This window comes from Rhopilema esculentum, unplaced genomic scaffold (genome assembly GCF_057945365.1).
Source record: "Rhopilema esculentum isolate cy_ngs unplaced genomic scaffold, ASM5794536v1 HiC_scaffold_23, whole genome shotgun sequence".
Lineage (NCBI taxonomy): Eukaryota > Metazoa > Cnidaria > Scyphozoa > Rhizostomeae > Rhizostomatidae > Rhopilema > Rhopilema esculentum.
The window spans coordinates 1576514-1601011 of record NW_028300834.1 but is presented as its reverse complement, the minus strand read 5'-3'; the positions used below and the strand labels follow the sequence as shown (position 1 = coordinate 1601011).

General features: G+C 36.1%; 2 protein-coding genes across 2 annotated transcripts; one reads left to right on the top strand and one right to left on the bottom strand.

The window, feature by feature from the left end:
- Nucleotides 1-924: 924 nt before the first annotated feature.
- LOC148957540 (tRNA-specific adenosine deaminase 1-like) lies at nucleotides 925-10154 on the bottom strand. Its single transcript, XM_089115272.1, has 9 exons — nucleotides 9850-10154; nucleotides 8722-8802; nucleotides 7326-7380; nucleotides 6607-6734; nucleotides 5177-5248; nucleotides 3990-4739; nucleotides 3528-3624; nucleotides 2280-2360; nucleotides 925-1516 (listed from the first exon to the last, which is right to left on the bottom strand). Exons 1-9 carry the CDS (start codon nucleotides 10004-10006, stop codon nucleotides 1387-1389), a joined length of 1551 nt encoding a protein of 516 aa, XP_088971398.1. The 5' UTR covers nucleotides 10007-10154; the 3' UTR covers nucleotides 925-1386.
- Nucleotides 10155-12072: 1918 nt separating this feature from the next.
- LOC148957539 (transient receptor potential cation channel subfamily A member 1 homolog) lies at nucleotides 12073-22766 on the top strand. The gene is made up of 10 exons (XM_089115271.1): nucleotides 12073-12730; nucleotides 14308-14672; nucleotides 14943-15216; nucleotides 15607-15931; nucleotides 16634-16833; nucleotides 17743-18072; nucleotides 18292-18714; nucleotides 19260-19950; nucleotides 20967-21145; nucleotides 21621-22766. Exons 1-10 carry the CDS (start codon nucleotides 12342-12344, stop codon nucleotides 21787-21789), a joined length of 3345 nt encoding a protein of 1114 aa, XP_088971397.1. The 5' UTR covers nucleotides 12073-12341; the 3' UTR covers nucleotides 21790-22766.
- Nucleotides 22767-24498: the final 1732 nt, after the last annotated feature.

Genomic DNA, 24498 nt, shown 5'->3' with positions numbered 1-24498 from the left:
CTTGCTTCATCATCTATCATCAAAAAGCTGCCACTTGCTACACTCTCTCACTGGACATTAGGCCTTTGACAACTTGCTTATCATGATTTTGTTTACCTAGTTTGCAATCTTTCTAATATCGCCTATGAATTTACGATTTTTGAAGAGTTTTATGGTTTAATTCTCAGAATTTTGTTACTTTTGACCTCCTCACCCAAAAGAGCATGACGGAATACCACTAAGATAACTTAAGATAAACCTATTTAGATAAAACAATAATGGAATTTGATGAAACTTGTGGGTTACTATTATTGGCTTGGTTGATAGAATTCAGAAACAAGACAAAAGAATAGTGAATTTTGCAGGGAAAGCCCCTTTGCACGTATGGCTTTATGATTGGCTAATATTCTTCCTGTCATAACAGATTACGCTGCTCGCTTAGACTGGCCTAGCTGCGGTAGTGAAAGGTATTTGAAACTGCGGGCAAAAAGCTATTGAAAATCGCAAGATTTAATTACTAGAATTTAATGATGATAATGGAAGCATTTCCTTTCGCTGTTAACATATCTGTCGCACAAACCAAACAGGGGATGGAAATTTTCTAGCCACAGCTTCACTTCAACAGGAACATCGCCATTTGATTCAAAAGTTTTGGAATCAAAGTTCTCTCTGATTGGTTTAAATCGTTTAATTATTGATGAAGCTCAACAGTGTGTGAATTTCACTCTCGTGAAAATAAAGTTGAGCAGAATAGGGAACAGAGTTTAACAGAATTTACACATTTAAAATTAATTTTCATAATGCTCTTTCAGGTTGATACCTCAGATTGGACATGCCTTGGTAAAGAGAGGCAGTCACATTTTTTCAGACTTAAAAACACATGTTGGGCAATACTAGATGCATTTGATAAAAAACCTTCAAAATCGCATTCTGATATTTATTGAATACCTTCAAAATGAAAAGACTATGTCTTCGTGTTAGAAACTTCATGGTATTTAAATCAAGATTGTATTATTTATATTCTGTCTAGTTTTTGCAGCTGATAAGCAAATATGCTTGTATTTCTTCAAATAACTCAAACAGACAAAAACAGGCATAATTTCCAATAAAAATTACTGTTTGTTGGTCTGTCATTAGAACAGGATGATTTTAGGTTGCAACTTTTGATATTGCAGCTTGGCAATAGGCATAGCAACCAATCAAATTAATCAAGTTACCAAAAGAGAGAAATAAACTGCTTGACATTTTCTGTCTCCAGCTTTCTTTGAAATGTAGCAAATATTCCAAAAATATATGTTGTTATAAAGAATAGGAATTACCCAAAGATAAGGCTCTGAAGTTCTTAGTCAACTCAGATTATGATATAAATATGTCTTTGAATGTTTGTAGCTTTGTTCAGTAGTTAGCTTACTGAAACATCTCATCTTGTAACGGTTTTGACATCCAGTCAGGGAATACTTCAAAAAATCTGCTTCTTGTCAGCTGATAATCTTGGTCAGATAGTTTTGCATTGTGATAATTTTTTAATGCCAAATCACTAAAGGTAAAATCAAAGAATTTTATAGGAACATTTGGATCAGAAAATCTAGATATTTCAAAAATTCCTGTGAAAATATGTAAAATTTTTAGAGTTTGTTTTATTGTAACTGGTGGGCTGTATCTGCCATCTAAAAATTAAGCGAAATATGTTTCATGGCAACAATTAAAGGCCAAATCTTGACTTTAATGAAAATCTAAATTACCTACAAATACGTTGGTTATGAAATATATCCCACACTCTGAATTATCCAACACTCTTGACTCTCCGGCAGACTGCAGGGAAGTTGGGAAGTGAGAAATGGAATGGAAATCTTATACTTGAGTAAAGCTGACTTGATTGCCAATGAATGCTGCTTCGTGTGTAAGGAGATTAGTACTAGCTATGACTTGAATCAAATGACTAAAAAAATTATTTTTAGTGTCGACATGAAACTTGCACTATCTATGAAAAAACGTGATTTTCTAAAGGCAGTAAATACTTTGGTTTTAAAGTTGCCCTTGGAGACGAAGACAGGAAAGGATTTATCTGGTAGTTGATTCGCTCAACCAATTTTTGGAGTCAAAATGACTTCAATCATATCTCTATAATTCGGGAGAAAGTAAAAAGGTTTTTGCCAAAATGCGAACCAATTATCCCGTGGGGCTATAGGAACCAACCACGCACACACAACTCTTATCATTTAGAGATGTCAGTTTAAATAACAGGATGGTAGAAAATGAGGTAATGTCGACACAAAGTACAGTTTTAGCATAGGACATACCTGGCATCCTTTCTCGTTTTACCAAGCAAGGAGAGCAATGACTGGAAGTCATTCCAAAGAGATGATTTGCAAATAGTGGACCTATTGAAGGAAATATGTTGAACAATGGATAAGAGTTGGAAATTATATGGGAAACTGTCTTTGAGTTGTATTTGGTAACACTAGACAATTATATCTATGCTACGTTTATATGTGTTGTTCAGCAGTATGTCAGCAGTAAAAACTCTAGAAGATCGGAAAGAGTTCTTTTTCTCTTCTACCTTATAGCTCCTATTAAACAGACTTTACAAATCGTAAAAGAAATCAGCTATAAATTGTCATGGGCGGAAAATTAATGGTTTCATTCCACCTTGGAAGCCTCTGTCTAAGGGGCGAGTAGAAACATCAGGTTGGTCTATGGGTAACACTACTATGATGGTAAATAACAAATGAAATTGTGCCAGATCTCTTTAATGCCATGAAGACAAAACAAATAAACAAATCCTGATAGAACTGGCTTACCTGATTGCCATTGGAAAGATACAGGATTTTAGTGATTTTAAATATGATAGATGACTGATTGATTGACACAAAGGATAGTTATCCACCAGAATGGAAAAGGAACTTATCAAAAGGATGCTCAGTCACGCAGAAGCTAAAATCAAGACTAATTTGAGCAACAGAATTTTCTGTTGTTAAGTAGAAAGGTACACATAGAAGAAAGGTACACATAGAACTAATTTTTAATGATCGTAGACGTATATCAAGAAAATTGTGGACTAGAATTAATACCTGCTACTGGGTCACAAACAAGACTTGGTCTGGTAAATCTAGTTGTCATTTTTTTAGGTGCGCTTTTGTTGCGATGGCAAAACAGGCATGATTCCAGAGATGGTTGAACAGAAAAGATCTGAACAAAGTCTTTGATCCGAAGAGGGCGATGAGATAAAAGGTTGATGACACAAAAAATGTCTGCAGGGGGTTTGACTACAAGAACTTTGAAAACAAGTGCTTTAGAACGAGTACTTTCGGGCAGACTGGAGAGAACTGAGGTGTCCCACAGACAGGAGAAACTACCGCTCCGAGGAGGGAAACTTGTGACTCTCCTCCACAATTAGCCAACATTTCATGTTCAACTAATCCACTTTCTCTAGGCAACTGACCTATACGCCGCACAGAACTGACATAGAAGGCACTCGTAATACTGGCCTAAATACAGCGCGAATTCAACCCAAATCTCTATGTACAGGAAAACCGCTTTCCACTTACCAAGAATCCTTGCTTATGTCATGCTTTTTGGTGGTTCCTTGCTTCTTTCCATTTACAATGACTTCATGAATCGCTGGCTCACAACAGTACAGAATTGCTTAAATTGACAGAGAATAATTCATTAACAATTTTTTATATTACAATAATCAAGAATCAAAGAAAAGTAGAGGCGTGAAAAATCCCCCAAGTTAAGCATTTGAAAGGGTGCATCACGATAATCTTGACTAAAGCTTGTATAAAAACGATTTCAGAACAGCGGTAAGTCGCATTTACAATTAAAACTAACATGTTTAAAATTATGAACATTCTTCTGTTCTATCTAGAACTACTTGTGTTCTATAAAAAAACTACCTTGGTAATACCTTTACAGATGAACTCTGCAGTTTACTTTGCATTAACCATGCAACAATAAAATAAATGTCTAAAACGCTAAATTAACAAACTAAATACAAACATTCTTACATGCTCCTGATGCAGCAATCTTCCCAAAACCTAGCTCTTGTTTCCATCTTTCTTCGACACAACCCTTGCTGTCTGGAAACGCGTTATTTTTGCAATGATAAACCTTTGCACATGTGTAATTAAAGACACTTGTACGATCGAGTTTCAAATCTCTCCCTCTTAATGAAATTCCTCGCAGCATGGTATCCATACTGAATGGACACTTTCCAATCACGATCGACTCAAGGTAAATGGGCGACTCGAGTAAATTTGAAAGCAGACCTCCTTGTATGCCAAGAGTACACCATTTCATAATCTTATCAGAGCACGACATAGATAGCGTTTTCTCACCTCTACCAGGCTTCGTTCTTAAAGCTCCAATTACGTGATAATCTGGACCGTTTAGAAGTGGATCTTGCATGCCTTTAGGCACGCATTTCGCTCCTGTTCGATGAATATCATTGCAACTACGTAGATATTCTTTCTGACCATCCAAAAAGTTTTCATCTTGACAGGTAGAATGTTCATCAGAGTTCTCATATTCGTGCGAAGACTGTTGCTGGGAACTATTTGAAGATTCATCCAGGTTCTTAGAAGTCTGTCTTGAGGTCTCATCAACTTTACACTCTTTGTTAGCCGAATCGGCCTGCGAAAACGAATGATAGGGAGTACTGATTTTATCTGTGTTACATTTGTGTTCTCTCCTTCTTTTGACATCTACCACAGTGGCTTCACATTCACTTTCCCTTGCTTCCTTTCTCTTGCGAGTTACTGCAATGAAAACGTTGGAATAATGAAGATCCCCTCTTAGAGATTGATAGAGCTGAGGTGATACATCAAATATTGTTGCAAAATAGTAAAGAGTAATGACAAAACAAAAGAACAGAAAAAAAGGTTTTTAGCATTTTTCGTCTCTGATTATAAAGAGCATATGTCGCATTAACAGTTGGCTAATAAAACAAAAGCATTTGGAGTGAGCGTTGAGTATTGCATTAGCCAATCATGTTCAAGATACAAGCCCTTTAAGTTGTTTACAGAAAAAGAAAATAACATAAAAGAAGACATAAATAAATCTGTTTTACAATGTCAAGAAATTCCAAAATATTGTAAATTATAAAATGTGGTACTGTAGAAAACAAAAAAGGTTATTTGGTCACAGCTAGATAGTTTGCTAAGGAAGAACTGAAAAAAGGCAAGAAGATAAGTACCTTGTATGGGATCTCTAGTGGTGTTTTCGATGGTGTTGTCTTCTGTTTTGGGAATGATCGAGCAATCTCCACCTGAATTAAAAACAGAGGTTTCAAAAAAAGAGAGGCGATTCACACTTAGAAATAACCAACGAGAATTCCACTAAAGCAAAAGCTTTTTATGGATTTGTAGATAATACAATAGGATTATCATCACGGTGTACAAGATTTCAATGGACTGATCCCTCCCCAACCCCCCCCCCCCCCCCCCCCCCCCCCGGAAAAAACATGGATTATAAATCTACAGACTTAAAGACATAGATCCAAAATAAAGACAAATTTGCTTTTCAGATACAAGCTTCTATAAAGTGATGCGAATATCAGTTAGCGTCCGTCCATCCTTGATAAATCCACACGAGAATTCTAAAAAGAGCTTGCACTTTAGTTGTAAAGTACTCTCAGGACCCTATTCTTTTACAATTGTGCATAACTCTGAGGACATTAGAGATGAAAAATTTCCTAAATCTTAAAATGTCGAAGCTGTTGTGACTCGGTCATTTTAAAATGTCTGCAGTTCTTACATTGAAGAATATCTAGGATAGTAAAAAGTAACCACCGAGTGAAGAAATACCACTCGGTGATTGATAAACTTAACTTTGTGATTTCAAATGTTATAGAAAGGGCACACATACAGTTTGAAATCTGATCTCACGAAGAGATGTCAGCCTAATCGCTTACTCAACCTATTTGTATAATAAGAACGATAAACAGGTTGTCTTGACTGACGTAGCCTGTGATCTATGGCCCTCTTCTCGACCTATGTAATACAAAACTAAAAAAGAAAACTTGTTTATCGGAGAGTACAATTGATACTATACCTTACTAAATCTTACAAAGAATTCGCTTGCAACAAATATAATTTATTGAAACTTATAGGGTTATGATTCTAAATAAAATTTCCATATATAATGAATCCTTGCAAATAAATAACTTTTAGTACTCCATAATTTACTTTGTTCTTCATTTCTAAAGATAATCAGAAATTTAAATTTCACTTTTCAGGGAAAACTTTTCATTAGATACTGCTACCGTACAGCTGGCTTTTTTATTGGCTAAAGGTATATTGAAATTGAGTAGGCCGTCATGATTTTTTGAATTGACAAGGTCTTCAAAATTGTTTTTGAAGATCAAGAGCTTACTATGCAAAAACCGATAATCTTACCTATTGAGACCATTCATTAGGCGAATCATTTACATGCAATCTAGAGGTTGTAGGGTCGAACGAAGAGCCTTGTGGTACTTAATTTTTCACCAATGTCCTGACTTTATTTATATGAGAGATTTGTTTACGACATAGATATTTGAAGCCAGTATAAATATATAATAATAGAATAGTGAATGTTTGAACAAAATCAAGTATTATCATAAAAGAAGCAAAGAGTATCACATACATGGGGTGTGAGATGTAAAGAGATGAAACTTGACTCCAGGCTTCAAGACAAAACGACCTTCTTTGGTAGATTTAATGAAAATGCTGTCAAAATGACATTCAGCACATCGAATTTGGTCATAAAAGTACCTAAATAAAGTAAAGAAATGAAGATTACAGAATTGTTGAAGGTTAAAATTGCAGAGAATTCTGTATATGGTATTCTGAAATTAAAAAAAGATAAACATTCAACCACAAAGATAAACAAGATAAACATACAAATTTGATCTTTATTTTTCAAAATTGTTTGCTCATTTTGTCCAGTAATTAGAATCACCCTCCCCTTAAAAGTAAATACAATCCTGGACTGGGCAGATGATGTTGAGGTGTTGCACCCCATCTCTCCAGCTAATATTGGCACTGTTACCTGCAAATGCTTTTTGCTAGCCCTTTAATTTTTACGCTAACTTTAGACTGCAACTAAATCAGCAGGAAGTGAAAGTGCAGCAAAAGATGAAAAGGGAAGTTTGAAAAATGTTTTGGAGTATATGCATCAACACCGGTAGAAAACTCAATTAACATTAATCGCAAATGAAACCACTTTGTTCTCTGAAGTTGGGAATAAACTGGGAGGAGTTCAAACAAAAAGGAGGTATGTACATTTGTTTTAATTTGTTAAGTTTTATTTGTACTTTAACTGACAATACTGAAGAATATGAAATAGTATGTTAGAAACCTTACTTCAACAGAAGACGTCTTGCAAGGATTTCTGCATGACTATCATTGATTATACTTCCTAGAGAAAAAAAAGAAAACAAAAGTACAGCAACAAGTATCTCAAGGATGTGGAAAGCTTTGACAATTTTTTTTATATTTTTTCAACAATAGAATCATTTGATATTCAATTCTTGTTGTAAGCTTAGTCTTACTTGCTTCGATTACCTTAATTTGAAAGCTAAATGAGCAAGATTGAAAGTAGTTGAAAAACATTTTCATTTTTATAAATGATTATAAGTGATTATCAAAAGCTAGGCTAATATAAAACTGTGTCTACTATTTTGGGCTTGGAGTACAGGAAGCAAAGCCAGTAAAAGAATGTGTAGCCTTGTCTAAATGGTTCTTCTCACTTCCTATTAAGAAAAATGCCCCCTCCAGCCCCAATGACATGCTTTGTTTCTAGACATATAAGCAAACTTTTTACTATACAAAGAGAGGCTCAAAGCCACATTGTTTCATAAAAATCTGTAATACATGATTTGCCTGACGACAAGAAGACAAGCCTGACAGAGAGAGGTTATTGAGCTTAATCAAGCACTTTCACATGCCCCACAAAAGTTCTACAAGCTTGATTGAGCCCCTAGTGAGTTTATGCTGTCTACACAGAATGCAAAAACAAAATTTGTTTCTTGTGATATTTGATAATGTCTTGTCACACATCATTTGTTCTTAAATGAATTGCAAACAGACTCACTAAGTATCAGATAAATAGGTGTACATAGGCCTTACATACTATAGAATTTTCATCCAGTTCCGACCAATGTTTTCATCTTGGGAATAAATCATTACAGATCAGTTAATATCATTATAATTTTGGTAAATAAATCAGCAACAAATCAAAATGCTTTAATAAAATTTACTTTCTATAATTTGATCAAAAACTCTTTGTTTTCTGTTAAGATTGACTGCTTATTGAACTAGCAAGATAGTAATGGATTGGGGCATTCCTTTTTTTCTAGGTGATCAATCATAGCCCTAGAAAATCCAAGGTGCTCAGTTTGTCAAGTGCCTGCAACTTGACCCCAAACAAGACCTAATGAAGACATTTCAATGCTTTGATTTCATTCCTAAATGAATCAAAAATATTCTTCAATTCGTTTTCAAATTCAATGCAAAAAACATATTTGCAAACAGTATTTTGAGTCCCAAAACCCCTTGCCATTAGTTAATATAAGTACCAATTGCACAACAGGTTTCTGAGACAGAGGTTGTCATATGATTACAAGTTTGGAGATTGCTTAGGGTTCAGAAAACTGACTGGAAAAATTTATTAGAAATTGATATGATACTGTGTATGTGCTTTGCATTTGTCATTTGACAAAATTAAATCAACATATTGAACATTGAAATTAAATAATACCATTATCTTTTCTTTTACTCATTCCAATGCACTTTGATCCAGTTGCTAGGCAAATTACTTGTAAACTTTCCTGCTCTTTCCCTAATAGATAAAAGAGAAAATTAAGCATAATCTAATAATTTCTGTTACTCGTTCACTTTTCATTGATTTTTTGTATGAATAAGTCATCGCAAAAACAAGTTACAAAAGACAAAAAGAGCCAATTAGCCATTTTGATGATTATGAGCTAGAGAAGACAAAAATACACTTTCCTATTGAAATAGATGTAATTTTTAAATGTTTGAGATCACTTCACATTATAAAACAAACAGTTTACAAATATACTGTTTGTTCAGTAAATGCCAAACAACAATATTTTAGAACTCGACGCCTCAAATTGAAATTCCTTCTAATAAAAATTCAGTTCCTAATAAATTTCTATTTATGTACAATATTTTTGAAAAATTGACACTAGACTAACATTAACAACTGTATCTCTCTACAACATCCTCTGTTCAGGCCCTATATTCTGGTAACATTACGATAAGACCTCACAACACGATAACAAGGCAGCAAACTCCACACTCATGAGCAAGTGCACAGAAATAATCAAAAAGTGCAAGGTCTCTGAGCACTATTAATTTGCCATTGCTGCATATTGGCTACAAAATTGCCATGATCTGCATACTGGGCATTTGCAAAATTGACAGTGTCATCAAAACTGAATATTATTATTGCAAACATTGCCCACCATGCCCACCATGTTATTATTGCAAACATGGCTTTCTCTCTCTCTCTCTCTCTCTCTCTCTCTCTCTCTCTCTCTCTCTCTCTCTCTCTCTCTCTCTCTCTCTCTCTCTCTCTCTCTCTCTCTCTCTCTCTCTCTCTCTCTCTCTCTCTCTCTCTCTCTCTCTCTCTCTCTCTCTCTCTCTCTCTCTCTCTCTCTCTCTCTCTCTCTCTCTCTCTCTCTCTCTCTCTCTCTCTCTCTCTAGGCAACTGATGGCATAATACACAAGTCGCAGCAATTTACACTATCCGTACACAAATACTCAGCATCAGGAAAAGCAAATGAAAATTCATAAAAGTAGGAAACAGCAAAACCAATATGCGTGTAGCGAGAGGATTCCTAATTGAGGGGGATATCATTACCTCCAACATTAGCAACAACAGAATTGTCTGTCTTCAAAATAGCAGCTAACAAAGTCCATTCACGGCCAGCCTGGGGTTTTCCTGTCTTTTTTAGATTGTTGTAAGTAGATATTGCTGCCACAGCGACACGCTCTGCAAAACCTACACCATCTGCCATTTTTAATCTAGGCCGACACAGTATGGAATGCAGCTACAACAACATGACTTTGCATCTTTTTGAAATTCGCGGGATACTACAGGGACGCCTGGCACTGTTGTCACTGTTAGGGTGGGGGATGGGTGGTCTCTATACAAATTGGCAAACTTTTATGGAAGTTTTTCCACTATTATCTTTGACGCCACAATTAAGATAAAGATGTGACGCCGCCCCCCCAACCCACCGGCAACGTCACGCCAGGATAAGTTTGAGAACGCACATCAATCTTTGGGTAGGGTTCCAAATCTCTGATCGGCTGAGAGCAGGGATTGATTTACCGGGGAGGAGGTGTGACATCCCCCTAATTTTTTTCTGCGTCCTTCGGTAAATTTTTCCAAATAATGCAAACATTTACTTAATTTAAATCTATATTTTCTTCATGAATTTTTAAAATGGGTGTCTCGACCATTTTCCATTCACCAGAATGGTATGGCCCCAAATCAAAGACTTACTTAACATCCCCCCAATCCTTGCCGCTAAATCCTTCCCTGGCTGAGAGAACTAAAATAATGGAATGTTTCGGTGTGGTCTTGGCCACATTTCATGGTCTTGGAAAGGTTCTTGGAAATTCCCTACCTGAGATAAATAGTCCACTAAAATGCTGCAAGCTTGTGTGCCTATTTCCACCCGTACACAGCCAACAACTTCAAACTGTTGCTAAAAAAACACGAATTTCCCTACCTGAATTTCAATTGTTGTGATTCCAAGATACTACGAAGTAAGTTGGACCGAGTTCTCTAGTATCATGTTTGAAGCAATCTTGGAAAGTTGGAACATTAATGGTTTTTCTCAAACTTTACGACAGAGAAGTAGAAGCAAGAGAAAAAAGAAAAATGAGGATCCACGCCTTAATTATGAAGTTAGCAAAAAGAGCAACTTGGTAAGCTGTAAAGGGGCATTTTGCCAGAAGATTTTAAAGGTGGGGGGCATGTGCCCCCTGGGCTCCCCAGTCTCTACGTCTATAAGGCAGGACGATGGAATCTTTCAGGAATTAGACAAAGTTGACAAATCCATCGTATAGGGTTTACGTTTGTCACTATTTTGTCATGTTTCAAGTTTTAGTGCGCCCAAGCCCCATTTCACCAAAACACCTCGTTGATATATCTACACAGACTGATATCTATCAGCACATTTGCATAATGTTCGTTCATTTGAAAGATCCCTACAATGGCCTAGGCATTTAGGGGTAAAAGGGGCATTTTGGTCGTGAGTGGCGGGGAAAGTCGGAGAGCCTGCTGGGACAATTCCCCAACCACTGAGTGTGTTGAAAAATGACCTTGCATAGAAAAAAGTATCCAAAAAGCTTCGTTCAAACCGATTCAATCACAGAAGAGCCGAACTGACGTCAACATTTCATCGAAAGTTGAAATGAGAGGGATTCAACTGCACGCTGTACTTAATGCTATAGAAACTCAAAATATTTTTTCAGCAAATTAATTGATTACATGTTACGTCATTTAAGATAGTTGTTCAAAATTAATTTATTAATTCGCAAGTTACAATAAGAATATTAAAGGAAAAACAACCTTAGATACAACTAAATCAGCTGATGGACACATTGAAAAAAATCAAGATAGAGCTATCCAAGCCATGTGCCCAGTTGACGTGATTTAGCGATATACGTTTACAATTTATTTTGGTTTGAATAACAGTAAGAATAAGATAATAAAAATGCAAATGAAGCTAGAATAAAAAAACTACAGTAAAGATAAAAAGTGGGAGAATTTGGTTTACAGCAAACAGCGTGTGCTAGTATTTTCACCATGTTCGATTATTTTAGGTTATTTAAAAGGTAACGTTTCATTTTGTTTTTGAAAGATATTTTGTTGTTGGTTTTCTTCAAATCTATAGAAAGGCACCAAGAAAATTTCTTTGAGGCAAATAAAAGAAATCAGCCAGTCCAAGTAAATTCTATGCTTTTAGCATGCTTTGCTGAAACACAATGTCACCTTGGCAAGGCACCCGCTTTCCTTTCAAATGGCATCTCAAAAGACAATGAAATCAGCTGAAGTCTTTTACTCTGTATGAAAACACAACACGAGGGGAAGCCGTATAAACAATAAACTATTTTGCGGCAACCTGACTCAAACACAAACGGGAGTTGTTTGTTTTATTTCATAGATGTCATCAGATTGTACGTGCTTGTTTATTCGCTGTTTGTAGACTTTGTAGCTTATCCCAACTTTATGAATGCTAAAATGTTTGAGAAGTTACACACTGATTCAATATAACTTCAAAGGAAAGCAGTTGAAGTTTCGAAAAACAATCTCTTTGTGCTTTCAAACTTACTGAGGCAATGGAGCTGCAATTGATAAAAGGAAAACAACCCAAGGAAAAAGGTTCACCAACCAGAAAGGAAGTCGCTTACTCAAAATTACTGAAAAGTTCTTGGCGTATGACCAGGCCTTCTAGACCGTCTACATCGTCAGTGGGGAATCAAGGACGGAGATGTTTGAGATCGCCTCTTCATGAAGCCATCTTAGCTCACGATGTTCCTGGTATAGAAAGAATTTTAAGCAATTCTGTAGGAGATTATATTGATAGTTTCGACGAAGAAGGGATGGCACCACTGCATCAAGCAGCCAAGCAAGGGCTGTGTCAAGTTATACCATCCTTGCTGAATCACGGTGCTTCAGTGAACCTGAAGAATGTGGACGGTAGCACAGCTTTACACGTAGCTTTGAGGTAACGTATGCAGCGCTTGTAACTTTATCATTGGTATACATCGGAATGAACTTTCGCTGTTCCATCAGCAGAGGTAGATTAAGACAATTGAATAAAGCCCAACTAAAAATTAAACAATATATGAAGAAATATACTATTTGAGAACAAATGAGTTATAAAATGTTTCTCACTTAAACCTCACTATCAATCACATCTTTGAAATCAACATTTTACGTTTTCCCAAACGAGGCTTCTCTTTTAGAAGGCGTCTTTTATCCCTAGGACCGACTGTATATGGTTATGTTCTGATATTTACAAAAAAAGATTCTTCGCTACGAAAAACTATAGCTTCAGAGTAGGTCATTATGTCTCATTTTCCACCTACCTGTCGATTTTTCGTTTCCTTGGAATGGAGGGCCCTGGCAAGGCTCCCTTGATGTTTCTGCTGCAAACCTCGAAATCGACCATTATGCAGGAACTTGGATTTAGTATTTGCTTTGATAAAAAGATCTTTTTTGACATTAGCATCTCAGATTTCGTTTTAACAGGCCTCGCCATTTGAGGAGAACCATAGCTCTCGCTCCCCTCCAGGGTCCCCTCAAATGCTCGAGGGGACAGGCACCGCGGAGCGTTGAAAAAAGTAGGGGGTCTAAAAAAGTGGGGGGGGGCTGCTCCGCGGTGCCTGGGGGAGCTGCCAATTTTTTCTCCTAAACTATTAAAAAAAGGAAAAATTGGCTCCCTTGAAAATAATTTTTTCTTCATTTCTATTTGTATACAACTATGTATACAATTTGTATACAATGCCTCACCAGGAAGTTACTAAGAGAGTTGTTTACTACTCGCCTGCTAAAAGTCTCATGGCCAGGCCTGATTACAATATTAGTCAATGTTTCAGAGTTTCAAACTTATTTAGCACAAAGTTGAGTTAGATGACATGGGAAATGTTTACCGCTTTGCAAACGTCTGTTCAGCATAGAACTGCACATTGAAATAAAGCGTTTGGAAGGTGTTCAAAAATGTGTAAGAATTTGGAGCAATGTATCCAAGAACAACCAAAACGTCTAGGGCTTAGTTTGACACAATTATCACAATTATTGTAAAGTTCCACAAAATACTTAATAAAAATACAGCAATTTAAAATAACAAGCAATCATTTTAAGAATAAGATGTGGAACACAAATTACATGTGGGGTATGTATGCATGGGGAATCATTTAAAGGAGGAACTGTCTCAGTAGCAAAGCTATTCGAGAAGAGAGGCTCCCCTATACAAAAAGATATGTCAGCACTTCACAGATATTATAATAAATAATACCGAAAATGAAACTCTGATATCTGTAAGTGGGAAGTAAAAACAGTGTGAGAAATTTAGAGGATTAGTTTTCAATGATTTTTGCAAGCAGATATGACTTCAATTTGTGACGTAAGCAGACCAATGATTCAGATTCTTTGATGGCAGTAGGAATACTATGTGTCATTGCATTGTATGTGTGCTCTTTTCAACGGATGAGAACTACATCTCCTACTGCATAGACCGTTACAGTCTGTGTTGAACGTCTGTGAGCTCATTTTTCAAGACTCTTTAATCTATCTTCCCAGGTACAGCCGGGAAGATATCGCGTTGGCATTAATAAATGGTGGAGCAGATGCTAGCTTGATTGATTCAAGAGGCCTGAATTCTTTGCATACTGCTGCCAAGGAAGGTTTACCATCGATAGTTCGTAAACTTTCAGAAGAAGACCTCGTTGATGTAGATGCTCGAGATAAGAATTTGAATACAGCCTTGCATCATGCAGTCGTGGAAAATGACGTTCAATCCTGCAATATTCTGCTCAAGAATAAAGCATCAGTTGACATTTGCAATGAAATGGGGGAGACGCCTTTACATATTGCAGTTAGTGAGGACTGCACTGATATTATAGATCATTTGATTGAGACAAAGAGGGAATTGCAAGGTGCATCAGGTAAGAGATATTGACGTGGTATCTTTCCTGTTGACGTACGTACAAATCAAGAGACTAGCAAACACTGAATTGTCCTTTAAAGACGTTGTCAAACAGCACGGGTCTTCAAACAGTGAGCAAGCAATATTTCTCCAGATATAAAGCTTTGAAGTATCCACCAAAACTTAGGCCGTCATATCCCCAATGTAAAGATATGTTTTTATGAAAGAATTCAATCAATGCGCTAAAGAAATTTGATAAATTCATATTTGACATTTTCTTTCTTTGTAGATACCAAGGATGATAAAACTTCAATTGAAACTTTCATAAATAAACCTCGAAAGGACATGAAGACGCCTGTATTTTTGGCAGCAGAAATGGGGCATGTCACAGCTATGCAGAAATTGATTGAAGAAGGAGCTGACATATTTGTTGAAAGTTCGAACAAAACAACCTTACTTCACCTTAATGCGTCAGCAGGAAATGAAAACGCCGTCAGGTTTTTATTGAAGAAGGGTATCTCAAGCAATACAGTAAATAACAAACGGAGAACTCCTCTGCATGAGTAAGTATATCATTTATACTTTGTTCGACTTTGAAGTAATTCTTAAGTTCTTGTCAATGTCTTTATCATAGTTCAATCAAGAAAAGTTAGGTGGTGAAAGGCATTTTTCAATCTAAATATTATTTGGAACTCTTCGGGTGTTATAAACTCTATCATCAGACCTCCTTGACAGACTTTTGAACATAGGAATTCAGATTTTAAACATGGGTGCTACTCCAATGTCTTAGTCCCCTTACAAGCTTTATTAATTGCTTGAAAATACTTTAGGAATGATTGTACCATCAAGGACGGGGGTGACACATTCATTAGTAGACGTTTGCTTGTTCACCTCCCTTAAAACCTACCTCAGTCAAGACGAGAAATCACGAATACTGTATTTTTTACTTCAAGGGCAGTACGATTTGGCCAGCTGAGTATCACAGAAATGCTTTTAGATGCTAAAACTGACATTGAACAGCAAGACTTTGAAGGGTGCACGCCGTTTATGCTGGCAGCCAAGAACGGGTACATAAGCATCGCTAGTGCTCTTCTAAAACACGGTGCCAAAGTAACAGCAAAGGAATTGAAGCTGAAGAATGCATTACACTTTGCGGTTGAAAACGGAAATTTGGAAATGGCAATGTTTTTGGTAGAAAGATGTAAGAAGCTGATTCACGCCAAAGACGAAGGACAGCACAGTCCGGTGCATTATGCTGCACGTTCAGGCAATCTTGAGGTACAGCGATTACTAGAGTTTAGCTTTGAATTTTTCTATTTTCTGCTGTAGTTTAGCTTTGAATCCTGAGATACGGTAATGAGCGATTTGGTTCTTAGCGTGCATACTAAATATTTACAACAGATTTATAAACAGAAGAGCTTTATTTCAAATCTATGCTATCATTTCTAGAAGCCGTTTGTTTTAGAGTTAAGCTTGGCTCTAGAAGTACCGTCTTACTGTATATGCTTTCTATAGTGTTGCGGACCATATCATATGCATGTGGTCGCCTTATGTTTGGAATAAGCGTAAAATCTAGGGTAGCAAGTTGAATACACCTCTTATAGTCATGGCTGCCGCCAGTCATGGTGCTCAAGGGGGATGTCAAGGTCCAAAGTGTTGACAAGGGGGTGAGCCAATCTTTATTTGCTGAAAACCTTAAAAATTCATCGACGAAGTGCCCCTGTACGGCAAAAACTTCTCGATTTTGAAAGTGACTTCTTTGTTTATGCGACACGACAGCCCCTGCCCACCCCTTTAGCTATTGCCCTGACAAAATGCTCCTACAAATGGTATAATCATTGAAAAAGGGATATGCGTTTTTACCTATGTAGTGTATGGACATCTTGTCATAGCTATCACCTAAAAAACATTCGATTTGGTGCATTTGTTTAACATCTAACATATTTCGAAATATCAATCCTATGCACATCCATACTACAGATTCTAAGAGTCTTCAAAAGCCACTCGAGACAGCTGTTTGATACAGACGACACTGGGGAGACAGCTCTTCATATAGCAGCAAGATACGGTCACGAATCGTGTGTGAACGAACTATCAGAAAATGCAGAAGACACGATAATCAACGTAACTAATCCACAAGGAGAAACACCACTGCATATAGCCGTCATTAACAGACAAATGTGAGTTCAATCATCCAATTGACTTTGCTTTGAAGGGGGTATGCCAATTCGTAGGCCATTACGATTAGCCTATTCAAGAATTTGATTAAAACTTGGTTCCTTAAAAATAAGTGCGCATGTGGGTTCACTATTGTAGAAACACACATTAAATAATCTTTGCAAGTTACAATAACTAAGAGAGTAAAGGTTCATCCAGCTCCGGGGACCTTCTGTTGTTTAAGACAATTTACTATTTCCCTCTTTTTATATTAATTGGTTGACCCCCTGGTTGAAGTCTCTTAGAAACGATCATGTTTATTCGACTGTAAAAGAAATAGTAAATAATAGGAATTTGTTTCAATAAAATATTGTCTTTACATTCATATCAATTTATACGATTATCTGGCAACCAAGTGGTTTGTTTTCATCTGTAGATTCAGTTCAATATTAAGTATCATAGCACGAGTTGATTTGTGAGACTGACGCTTGAACTTTCTCCACTTGTGGAGAAACAAGGCTTATAAGAACATTATACAAATCAATAAATTGACAAGCAATTAGCAAAAAATCTTCTTGCGATACAGAATAAAAGAAGTGTTTTGATAAAAGCAAACATTTTAGAAAATACTCAAGCTTTTCATCTCTTTAGAGTATAAAACGTGAGAACATAGACCCAAAATTCTACGCTAGGAAATATATATATATACCCAGTTGTTGATCGGTTAAGGCCAATGAGAAACGCGAGCACATTACTGTTATGGTTACCCAATAAATTAAGTATGTTCTAAAATGTTTGCTTTTTTTCAAAGCCATTGTTTAAACAATTATTTAGTACTTTGGAAGACTCAAGCAACATGAACAATATTTTTCAAAAATGATCTATTGTAATGTTAACGATACCATGTAAAACGCATTTATTTTGTATCTTAGGGCCGTTTGCAAAGTCTTATTGAAGCACAAGGCTGTTGTAGATTGCAAGGATAAGAACAATTGGACGCCATTACATCACGCAACAACCCACGATGATGCAACTGCAGTAAAACTCCTGCTGAAACACAGGGCAGAGATCGACAGTGAAGATAACTGGGGAAACACTTCTCTTATGACTGGGGCCAAAGCCGGCAATGTTGCTGCTGTTGTCATATTGCTTCAGCATGGTGCTCGGGTGGAGCTTACCAACCAAGATGGCGACACTTTCCTTGATATTGCTATTGACTTTCGTAAAGAAGCTGTTTGCAAAGCAGCTTTGGAAGACGATAGGTATGCATGGATGGGAATCACAGAAAATTCTCTATTTGTATTTAGAGCGTTTATCGTGCATAGGTTGCTAATTGTTTTGACACATTTCTTGGCTTTTATTAGTTTTATAAGAACAGGCGCTTTTCGAAAATTAAGCTATTTGAAATTAGGTCAAAAAGACATCTGTTGTTTAACCTTGATATTATGCATACTCTTCAAAGCAAATTTACTTCTTTCAAGATGGAAGGAAATCCTGACAAGTAAAGATCCAAATGGACGAAATTTCATTGATAAACTTGTGGAGAAATTTCCTAATTTGGCTGAAATAATTCTGGATCGATCTACTATGTTCTCCGACCATCACCCGGAACACCATGACTTCTCTGTTACCTTTGATTACCAGTTCCTGGAAGAGGAACCAGAATCGCAATCTCTGATGACAGACACAATAGCTGTCCTGACAAAACAAAGAAACAAGCTTTATTTTGCGCCAAAACTTATGGCGAAGCATGGCCGCGAAAGCATGATGGCTCATCCTATTACTGCAGATCTATTTGCTACAAAATGGAGGCGCATCTGCAGATATTTCTACTATGCCAGTTTTGTGATATATCTCTTCTACATTATATCGATGACGTACCTTGTCATGAAGGAAAATAGCACGTCAGTAGTTTCCGTTGTTCGATTCTCGAGTTTTCCCTTACAATTTGAAGAATTTTTTTATGTGCCAAATAGATTATTTTTCAACTTAACTCAGTTTTTCATAATAAGGTTCTTTTGCAAACATTTAATTTTTTACATGGCCACTAGCGTTAGAAGGTCCCAACATTTTCTTGCATAGATTTTTTTGATAATAATTTATGGCAAATGATCAAAATCCAATTTTAGGACAAATGTATTTTAGTTCAAGCCTCGTCTACAGCCATAGTCATGCTTAGCCATTATCACATTGAGGCACGGATATCCACATTAGGGCACCTATTATAGTCTGTGCCAAGGTCCCAGAAGTCCTTAATGCGACCCTGGTTTTAAGAGTATTCTAATTTCATGATTTATTCAATTAAAAAATGTTATCTTTATCTCCATCTTTATCTCTATCTAATGTAAAATTCCTCTCAGAAATTTTAACGAATATAGGTTTTGTATACCTTATAAATGACTGCCACATCTCAGTCACTTTCTTTAGCTGGTATCTCCTTTCCCCTTAGCTTTGTTAAAGTCGCTGACCATCGTGCAAGAAGGAACACATCTTCTTCATCTAAGGACAGTCGCCTAACAGAGCTGATCAATACCGCACCATCATCAAAAAACTATGGCAAGGTCATTGGCAGTCTCATTCTTGCCTTTTGCTGTTGCCAGCTTTGTAAAGAACTACTGCAGATTATCGTCCTTCGTTGGAAATACTTTATGAGCTTTACAAACTACCTTGAACTGTGTTTGTATTCAGTCAATTTCTACTACATTGCCATATTTTTCGCGATTTCTGTAGTCAACAGAAAGTTATCCGAAATTGGAGTCATCTGCATTTTCCTCGGTTGGACAAATCTGCTTCTTTACCTTCAACGAGTATCGATGTTTCGGCTGTACATTGTTATGTTCATCAAGGTTTCAGTGACTATCATCAGACTCCTGATTGTGTTTGGAATAATCATCCTGGCTTTCGCGTTCACATTTTATCTGCTGTTCATCAGGCAAACTACCTATCGCTCACCACTAGCAAGTACCGCCAAAGTGCTCGTCATGATGACAGGAGAGTTTGATTTTGATGATGCAATATCATCGAAGCTTGGTCAAAAAGAGCCCAAAACCAAGTTTCCATTTGTTCCATATCCGATACTGTCTTACGTCATATTTGTCATCTTCGTGTTTCTGGTAGCAGTCGCATTCACAAACTTATTGGTATGTGCAACTTTTGGCGTCATTCTATGTTATCTTGTATAATAATGAAAGTAATGTCTTGAAGTTAGTGTGTCCGTAAAAGGGGCATGCTTTGAAGGAGGTCTAGCCCGGTTCAAACCAGTCAATGTAAAAATAGCTTGGTACACAATCCTTTCGTAGTACAGAATTTAAAAATGGCTTTGAAAAATAGCAGTTTGGAATCTATCTACATAAACATGAAAAGCCTATTTCGATCCACAACTGGAAAAGCATTTCCTAACGTAGAGTTTTTTGTCTATGTTCAGAAGTTTTATACTCTGAAGAGTGTCAGACGAAAAGCTTTAGTAGCATGCTTCAAAATGTTTGCTTTTTCAAATAGCTTGGTCTAAGCCAATCGTAAGATCAATCAAAGAGCAGTTGAATTCATATCAGCACCATATAAGCAGTTTTAATGATCGTGTATGCAACTGCAATCTTTATTCACACATTACTTTTAGTAAACAGAAATGTATAATTTGGAAACCCCTTTAATTTAAATTTGAATTAATGGTCTATTTTTAACGAAGAAAATTTATGTCACTACAAACTTGACTGGATTTGAAAAATGATCCAAGTTTGAGGACTTACTAATCACAATATAATCATTTTTTTTTCTTTCATTACTTTATTTTAGAATTTTATTTTTTTCTTTAAAATTTGCAACTCATCTTTACTTTTTGCTCATTTCTAGCTTAACATATTTCAAATTACAAATGAATATTGTTGCCAACAACAAGAGGATCAATTTGACTTACTGTTTTCAGCTTTATTTTGTTTGGATTTCAATTCAGAAGCTTCCAGTTATAGTTTTCATTGAAAAGTTATGCTTCATGTCACTTAGAACCTTTCTAAGGGAGACACGTAGGAGAATGGTATCAGATATTAGAAAGCATTGTGTTACGCTTTTCCGAATCCACTCTTTATGCATCATTACATCACACTACCAGGATAAATATTTTTTTACTTTCAAACTATTGATAAAAAGTTTTAATTTGCAGATAGGCTTGGCTGTTGGTGACATCGATGCGATCCGCAAGATAGCAACAGTTAGCATTTTTGAGCAACAGCTAGAGTTCATTGAAAGTATTCAAGGGATTGTGCCAAAGTACATACTAAAAAAGCGCGTCTATATACCAGCCAACACATACATGGTGAACAGAAAAACTACTTTTCAAAGGTATGTGGCAATTAAGAATTGAAGATGAGTTGAAATCATGTTGAGTTAAGACCAAAAAAGTAATTTCAAAGGTTTCTACTTAAGTCTATCTCAAATGGTAAGAAAAGAGTAGCAATCCCAAAACGATGACATCCCTAAAACGCGTTTCCTCCTTTCCAAATCGATATTTTCTTTATAAAACTACAACATTTACTGTGTTTGCTAAAAAAAATTCTGAATAACCGGGATTAAAGTAGAGATTCTTATCAGAAAACCAAAGATTTTGAAGTAGGAATTGCAGTCTCAAAATGAATAAACTTTGAATATATTCTCTTCTTGAAGAATCTTGCGCGAGGTTTTAATGTTCTAGTAAGATGCATTCATACGTTTTCGTACATAAACAATCTAGTAGAGCTTTTTATTCTTAATTGATGCAGTCTTTCCATTCAATTATATCTTTGAGCAATGCAGTTATAATATTTGATTATTTGTTAAGGTGGAAAGAAACCTTGCTTCCTGATTCAACTGACGAAAATCTGAAGAAGCTTCGTATGAAGTTGCTCGAGTTTGATTCCAGACGAGTCTCTGGAGAGCAAAACAGCGCTGAATTCATTCATAACACGGAATCCGAAAGACAGACTCACATGGAAGATGTCTTTCTTTAGTGTGAATATTGATCTAAGAAAACGTTGAAAGCCGCTATGAAATTGTTCTCTGTTTTGTCAATTCAGAAAACAATAATATGATATGTTGCAATCAATTCTATCGTGATTTTGCCAATGAAGCATATAAAACATGGGCTAATGACATATCTAAGACACGTTTATCTTAAAAACGTTTTAAATCATGATGGATTTGAAATAGCATCGATTACCAATTATGCCACCGAATAAAAAAAGTGCCTTCTTTTTTGCTTCAATACATAATATGTTTCTCCATTGCAATCCTTTTTTGAAAAAACATCGGAACTTTTTGTCTATAGTTCATATTTTTCAAGGAAGCAATGCTTAACTGTAGAATGTTTCGAAACTTTGAATTGATTCTATAATTAACCATACGGGCTTGCTCGTGTTACATATTCATTGCTCACGTAAGTTTGATTATCATATCTGATGCAGGGTTGGTTAGACAAGTGAAGTGGCCAAGTGGATGTAACGTTTTCTCCAAAAACACCTCTTTCCTGTTTTATGATCCATGTCACCCAATCAATGGTTTTTAGGAACAATGGAATTTTCTTACATCAAAACCCGACTTTCTGTTACTGGCTAGACGTTTATTTGTGTTGTTTAAGTTAATGGTTCTTTGTGTATTCCTTGAAACATCTCCTTACATATGCTATTGCAAAAGGTTTTTAAGCATATAATTGTATGTGTATAAACTTTGCTAGGATAACCACTTAATCCTATGTAGGTAGTTCCCTAATCTTAAGGCATAAATACTATTACAATTTTCTTCCTCACATTGAAAATGTCTTTCTTTATTGTAAGCCTTAATGCATGAAATGGTTTAGAGCAAAAGACTGTGAATTTTAGTCAGTTCTCTTTTTAGGCGATTCAGGGAGCATTTGTCATTTACTTCATCAAATTCCATGATGACTCTGTGTATCAAAACAAGTACAGCATAACATTTGCATGGGGATGATACATGATAGACGTTTATGAAAGAAATTTCTGATCTTGATTTTACAACTTCTTGATCATGTTTTCATTTTGATCTTGATGAGTCAATTTTCATTTTGCAGCTCAATATTTTTCCTCAAAAACTTTGTAAGTTCAAACTTTCAGCGGCATTAAAGAACTCAAAAGTGTTTTTAAATGTCCCAAAAACTTGTTTTTCTGGTGTGGCTGACTTTCTAATTGATAATTTTGATTTTTCCTAGTTCCTTAGTTTCATAGTTTTTTGTAAAATCTCATCAAAAGAAATTCTCATTTAAAGAAATTCTAAGATGTACTTGGAATAGTATCTAACACCGATTGTGTCACTGAATATACAAAAGTGCAAATATCAGCTTTGGATTCTCGATTGCTATCCTATTTCAAAGTACTTAATGTACATCTGAACTTTTTGTTTGTATTTCCATAAAAAGAGGCAAAGCTTTAACGTAAAATGCATCAAAACTTGATTCTATTAAAAGCCACACGAGCTTGCTCGCGTTACATATGAATTGCTCTCTAATATAAAGGCCTAGATACTGTTAAAATTTTCTTCCTCGCATAAAGATGCATAGCATTTACAGTCTTGTGATCGGCTAGATTTGTTTAATCCGCAGCTAAGAAGGACACTTTCTTGTAATCATATTTACTTAACCAGATGGAAATTTACCTTATAACTTAAGAATGATCAAGTATATCTTTTGGTCAAAAGAACCGGTTAGATTTAAGCGATTTTCCATCAGCACTATTCGAAGTCTGAGACATCTAGAAAATCAAGACAAAACAAGTTTCATCACAAAAGACGTCGAGAACAGAAAGATCTTGCAAATTTTCGTCTTAAAAAATTGAATGAAAGGGCCAAAGAGAGTTATATCGTCGTGGATCTTGGCACAAACCATCATGATCACGTACAAATGCTTATTAGATGTTGGTCTAAAGTGAAATTAGTCAGTGTTTCTCCCTATTGAAATTTCACTGCATAGACCTTTACAAAATTTTCACTACGTGAATCAGCCTGAGAGGCTTTCATATGTTACTGCTATCAACACAATGTTTACCTGGGCCTTTCTTAAAGTTCTTGCGCAACCGGCAAACGACCGGCCTAATATCGTACTGCATGAAAATGCAAAACATAGCCAATTGCTCAAGACAACTGCCGCTTAGCATGCCGGGGGCAAGAGCTTTTAAAGAGTACCTTATCGGGATAGCTTCCTAACTCTTCTTCTGTGACTGTTACTACTAATGTGTTTTCCCTGGTCAAGTACTGCCTTCTCTAAATCCTCAAATTGTCAAATTTCTCCTGTATAAAATCATCAGCCGCAATGTCCTTCTTGCACACATTCCATTCATTCCCTCCTTTGTATCCCCTCTCTACTCTTTTCTTCTACAAAAAAACTGTATCTTGACTTTCCTACTGTAATCTCTATCTTCAGCTTTCATTCACCAATTCCTGACAGTATTCAATCTTGTAGTCGCCATAGTAAAAACTTCTTTTATAAGAACCAGTAAATTGAAGTTCAGGCTGGCTGCTCTTAATTATTCGAAAATTTCAAGCTGGATTGTTCTCAATTTGTTCTTGAATTATTTGGGTGTAAGCAGTGCAATTGCTATTGCGCTCTGGAGAAGTGTTTAAGCCTCGCTTGCAAAAAAAGTGAGCTAGACAATTTTTAAAATTCACCGAAGAAGCTCCCATGGATGGCAAAAAACTCTTCATTTTTGAAT